This window comes from Lolium perenne, chromosome 6, assembly GCF_019359855.2.
Source record: "Lolium perenne isolate Kyuss_39 chromosome 6, Kyuss_2.0, whole genome shotgun sequence".
NCBI classification, from domain to species: Eukaryota; Viridiplantae; Streptophyta; class Magnoliopsida; order Poales; family Poaceae; genus Lolium; species Lolium perenne.
The window spans coordinates 63,712,762-63,718,761 of NC_067249.2; the positions used below are offsets into that span (position 1 = coordinate 63,712,762).

At 44.4% G+C, this 6,000-nt stretch overlaps 1 protein-coding gene across 1 annotated transcript; it reads left to right on the top strand.

The window, feature by feature from the left end:
• The first annotated feature begins 2,451 nt into the window (after window positions 1–2,451).
• On the top strand, window positions 2,452–5,645 carry LOC127308195 (amino acid transporter AVT6A). Its single transcript, XM_051338951.2, has 6 exons — window positions 2,452–2,577; window positions 3,087–3,506; window positions 4,008–4,160; window positions 4,249–4,452; window positions 4,533–4,998; window positions 5,081–5,645. The coding sequence occupies exons 2-6, from the start codon at window positions 3,098–3,100 to the stop codon at window positions 5,211–5,213; spliced, it is 1,365 nt and encodes a 454-aa protein (XP_051194911.1). The 5' UTR covers window positions 2,452–2,577; window positions 3,087–3,097; the 3' UTR covers window positions 5,214–5,645.
• Window positions 5,646–6,000: the final 355 nt, after the last annotated feature.

Consider the following 6,000-nt stretch of genomic DNA (forward strand, 5'->3'; position numbering starts at 1 on the left):
AGCCATAAGGAAATGTTGATGCGTTGGGCCATCATACAAGTGCATGCGAACATCTTCCATGGCTACTATTCCAAAATTGAGCAAAGGGCGGATAGAGACACAAACCCCGTCGACTAGGTATGTGCGCCGACGTTCCTTCTCGCGTTTCTTTCTGTGTGGATATATATGATTGTCTTTGCACTTCCTTTGATTAGTTGAACCATGCTCTTCGCTCGTACCGGAAGAATTCAGAATGCCATAGAGGATTTGGCTTGCTGCATTTCTATGTCAAGCTCCAAACCTGTGAGAAGTGGAGATTGACGCTTATCTCCTCGGCGAAGGGAAAATATGGCATCATTGATCTGGATGCACTGCTCGCAGCATCGGCATGGCGCCCTATCGGCACCAAGGCGGCCACGGCTGCCGCGCTTGAAGCATCGTCGACTGAGAAGATCAAGTCGTCGATCAACAAGTGACTCGTTGATGTCTCGTCGAACCTGCTCATTCGAGACAAGAAGGGCGGCGAGAGGTGGGCGGCGCTACTCCATAATGAAGAAGAGAATATGCAGATCGAGAAGGAGTGTGTCGACGTGAAGAAACACAAAGAGTGCCTCGATGCCCGGAATGGATCCCTGGGTTCTGGCGGTGCACAACTTCTACAAAGCCATGATCCTCGACGAGGTCAATGCTAAAAGGGCCGTGTCCAAAGCATCGACATCAACTCTAGCTTTGAGATCCTCCACGCTCTCTATGTCGTCGTTGCGGGGCGGGGGGGGGGGGGGGTGGGGGGGATAGACATAGATCATCGATGTAATCTTCTTCGTCATCGTCGAAGCAGCAAGGGACTTCGCACACCCCCTCACCATTGATGTTGTCATCGTCCTCCTCGTCGGATGGACCTCCGCATAACTCTAGGCATCCTTCGTCGCCCTCTTCCTCGTCGAAAGGATCGCCGCAGGATCCATCGTCGTCGCTAGTACCCTTGAATTGGTTATCGTAGGAACCCTCGCCGTCGCCATCGTCTGCCATGGATGGAGAGGGAGGTGGCATGGATGGGGGTTCTAGATTCGGACGAGGTGGCCCCCCGGACAATCAGATCTAAATGAGTTTTGGGATCTTCAGCTGGGCGCTGGGACCTGGTTGGGCCTAATTGCCAATTGGAGGTTTGGCCTGGTCATTTTGGGCCGCAAAGGGAACAAATGCAAATTTTCCTTTCGACTGAATTTACTTTTTACCATTTAGTTGTGCATTCGTGACACTACCCACCTAGTGAAGACTTATCTGGATTACTCCTTTCGGAAATTTCGGATCCTCTTTTTCTGATGCGTGTCTATTGGCAATGTGTGAGGTTATGATTGGTGCTCAAGATGTATTGTGATATGAAGGCTAGACATGATTGGCGACAAGGCCGCGTCGACTTAATATGTTGCCCTTATCCAACAACACACGGTGAATGCTAAAATTGGACAGCATGTTCATATTTTTCTTAAATGGGACATTTCGGTAAAACTTTTACTAGATAGGGTAATTTGTCTCATAAATACACAATTGTTGGGTGAAAATTGAATTCGTTTTTTTCCGTTTTTACTACGAAGCTCATTGCGTATTGACACGTCAGATAGATGCAATCTGAAAGTTCAACGACGTTGTTGTTCTTCTCGTAGTGATATAAACGTGTAGAACATGTCAAAAAAAGTTACACTCCCTCTGATCCATATTAGCTCTCGCTGATCAGTACAAAGGGAGTATTTTAGTCATGTCCATTTCCAACCCGTCCAAAAAAACAGGGTGGACTTCGCTAGCTATGGCTCATCATGGCTCCCACAAAACAGCCGTTCAGCCAAATTGCAATTCCATTCCTTCCGTCAGCCACGCCTTTGACTCTCTGGCTACTTCACATTTTTCTTCTGATCTCCATGACAAAGACTCGCTCTAAACCATTCCGATCATTCTTCATTTTGACGTGCCACGGATGCATACATTTGAAGTGTAGATCTAGCATGTGCCGTTCAGAGTTGGGTCAAAATTGTAGTAACAAAACTCGCTCGAAACCAGCATGAAAAGACTCGCTTGGGCTACATCTGCAGCTCTCTACTACGTAACAGACAGTCCTATCGGCAAGCAGGCGGTAGATCCGTCCCGCTCGCTCTTGTCGTCATCGTCTTCTTCGCCGGGGTGCCACGCTCACCGGTGGCGCCGCACGGTTCGACATTTCTGTCCATCTCGAGGATAAAAACCAGCAAGACACTCCCGTCGCTAGAAAAGGCGTGGCAGCAAGCAAGCAACCGGCCTAGAATAAACTAATCTGGCAAGTAAGAGGAAGCGAAGATCGACTGTTGGAAGAGAAGACAGGAAGGCAATCTGGGCTGGGTTTCAATACTTCCCTTTTGAAATTTCTGTCGAAAGGGACCGGACAGGTGCTCGACGCGGCGGCCAGGAAGGCAGGAACCCTTCCAGTTCTAGCTAGGAGACGGACGCCGCACGCGGCATTCGCCTATAAGAAGGGCGGAGGTGAGAGAAGAGGGGGAGCACTCCGTCTAGTCTCTGCTGATTGATCTCGGTCTGAATTCTTCGCTGGTTTCGATTGGGGTTCTGGAGGTATGGTATGATCACCTTGTTTTTTAGTTGTCGCCATGGATCCATGCTGGCAGGATTGGGTTTTCTGACTGGGGTTTTGTCCCCATTGGGTTGAGAGTTAGCAGATTGGTAACCCCATAATTGCAATTTGCATTATGCATGCCCTGAAGAACTTCGTTAAGCTTTGGGGGAGATTATAAGATTTTTAAATGTTGTGCTGAATATTTGCCCATTGATATACTGAACATCTCCTGAGTGAACCTGTATGAAATCTTATCTGCTCGAAGAGTTGGGCATTGTCCTGTCAAGTGTCATAATGTCATTAGGGAGCTATAACTTGAAATCTTAGTTCTTTTCTGAATATCTGGAACCAGTATTCTTCCAAGATAAATGGAACTGGGATTCTGCTATCTTTAATTCACAACAAGGTTCCTATAAAAAGAAGGATATATATATTAAAGAAAAGCAATAAACAAACTCCATCATCCATATTCAGTTTTTCCTAATAAAATGTATGCACATACATACAGGAGCTGAAAAAATGGGGATTGGCGATGCCTCACCTAGTGAAACAAGAGATGAGACCATGCCACTTCTCCCGTTCAACGAGGAACAGGGAATACTGGGATACAGTATCCACGAGTTCAATGGAGCTTCTTTCTCCGGCGCGGTTTTCAATCTGTCGACGACCATCGTAGGGGCTGGGATCATGGCCCTGCCGGCGAGCATCAAGATGCTAGGCATTGTACCTGGTATCCTGATGATCGTCCTCGTGGCGTTTCTCACCGAGGCGTCCATCGACATGCTGCTCAGGTGCAGCCATGAGGGCGAGATTACGTCCTACGGCCGGCTGATGGGCAACAGTTTTGGTCGATGGGGGAGGATCGCGCTGCAAGCATCTGTGGTGATAAACAACCTCGGCGTCATGATTGTATACATGATTATCATTGGTATGCCTAGGATACACACAACCCATTTTTGTTATGATCTACAGTTGTATTTTGAATGTCCGAAATTGGTAATAAGCTGCATAATCTGGAGTCCTTGGAAGCTAAGTAGTAGTTTCTTAATTATCCATGTTTAACATGACACATGACTTTGGTAGTGCAAACATATTTGATGATAGTTCTTCCAATATTTCTTACTTAAAATTATTTTGTTCAGTTAGGCTAATTATTGATCTTTTCATTAGGGTTGGGTTTCCATTTCCCATGATACATATTCTTAAGCACTATAGTACTATAATGATCGAAATGTGATTTTAGTTTGATCTACCTCCCTCTACTGTATTACATGATTACTCTAACATGTGCCCAAGCGATGTGTTAGGCAGTACATCGGAAGAAGAGCAGGAAATGTTCTCACTTTTTTTAAGGAACTGATTATATCCGATCATATGCTTCGCAGTTCGCATCATGCTATTATTGGTACTGATTGTTCATCTTTACTAGGTGACGTGCTATCCGGAACATCTACAAACGGTGTTCATCACCGTGGTGTCTTTGAGGGATGGTTTGGATCTCAATTGTGGAATTCTCGGCCGGTTGTTCTCCTCGCCACGACTATTTTTGTGTTTGCTCCATTGGTGAGCTTTAAGAAATTGGGTAAGTATTTCCTCAATTACAGAAATTGCATTATGCTATTTTCTAATGTCATCCGTACAAAATACTAATAAAACATCTTTGGTCATAGATTCATTGAAATACACATCTGCTATATCAGTTGCTCTTGCTGTGGTTTTTGTTGTGATCACTGCTGGAATCGCTATTGTCAGACTCATCCAAGGAACTGCTGAGATTCCTAAACTCTTCCCTAAGATAGATGAAAATAATTCCATCTGGGAACTCTTTACAGCTGTACCGGTTCTTGTCACTGCCTACATTTGCCACTACAATGGTGTGTCTCCTACTACCCACTTTGTTTGCTTTTGCTGTTATTTTCTGAGGTCTAAAGATGTGACTTTCATAACTGGACAGTTCACAGCATCGATAATGAGCTGGAAGATAGAACTCAGACGAAGCCCATAGTGCAAACTTCACTGGCTCTCTGTTCAACTGTCTATGTTGCGACAGGCTTGTTTGCGTATCTCCTGTTTGGCGAGGGTACACTGTCCGATGTGCTCGCTAATTTTGACTCTGACCTCCGTATTCCATTCAGCGATGTCTTCAATGATGTAGTGAGAGTGAGCTATGTAGTCCATGTCATGCTCGTCTTCCCTATAGTCTTCTTTGCCCTTAGGCTCAACTTCGATGGACTGCTATTCCCCACCTCAGGGCACATTTCTCTTGACAACCGAAGGTTCACCATTATCTCAATCTCACTCCTTGTTGTGATTTATCTTGCTGCTAACTTCATACCGAGCATCTGGGATGCGTTCCAAGTCACCGGTGCCACGGCTGCTGTCCTTATTGGCTTCATATTTCCTGCTATGATCATACTGAGGTAATTAACAATTTTATTTGTGCCATACAAGTCCCCTGCTTGTAGGTGCCCCTGGCTTACTGTTCTGCTTGTTGTTCTGCAGGGATTCTTATGGAGTTGCAACCAAGCGCGACAAGATTTTAGCTGTAACCATGATAGTGCTTGCTGTGCTCTCAAATTTGGTGGCCTTATACACTGATGCGCTGAACATTATATACAGGAAGGCGGAGGTCTAGGCGCTGTACTCTTATGGGAATAATGGTGTTTTTTGACTTAATTATTAGGAAGTCAAGCAATATGATTTCATCGGAAGAAAAACAATATGGTTTCATGGAGGCTCCTAAATTTTTTTTTGGCACTTAGAAAGGATCTTCCTTACTGCACATGTCTATTTTTTGCGAATATGTAAGCCGACTTAACATTATGAGCATTTTCTGATGCTGTGGGTTGGTGTTTTTTTTTTCTAAATGGGAGCATAGCCGCTGTGGTCGGTGTTTGTATCTTTTCCAAGAAAGGGAACAATTATGGTTCTCTACATGTTTATTCGATCATTTTGAAATGATAATGAGAGAGCTGTTTATATATTCACTAATGCTCAGTGAAAGATTAAACCGTTCTAGGCATTGTTGTGGATATGTTATGAAATTGGCGGCAACTGGATTTACTTCTGACTTCAGAGTTGGGCCACTTATCAGCGTTGACACTTGATCTTATATATACAAGTTCACACAAGGGTTTGCTGCGGACGTTTCCTTTTTTGTAGTATGTTTTCGCTACCCGGGCTGTTGTGTCACTGAATTTTGTGAGCAGAGAGGATGGCAAAATCATTAACTTTTTTTTACCGTAAATGCCTCAAACAAATGGTTTCTCCTCCTGCTTTCTCAATTTTGTGCATATGCAAAACAAATTCTGAAGGAATATGGGTAAATCCTCGCAAAGATTGAGGACAGTCCATTTTTCCCCCAAACTATTTATATGGCTTATTTTTTCTCGAATATTATAATCTGTTGATTTTATACTTAT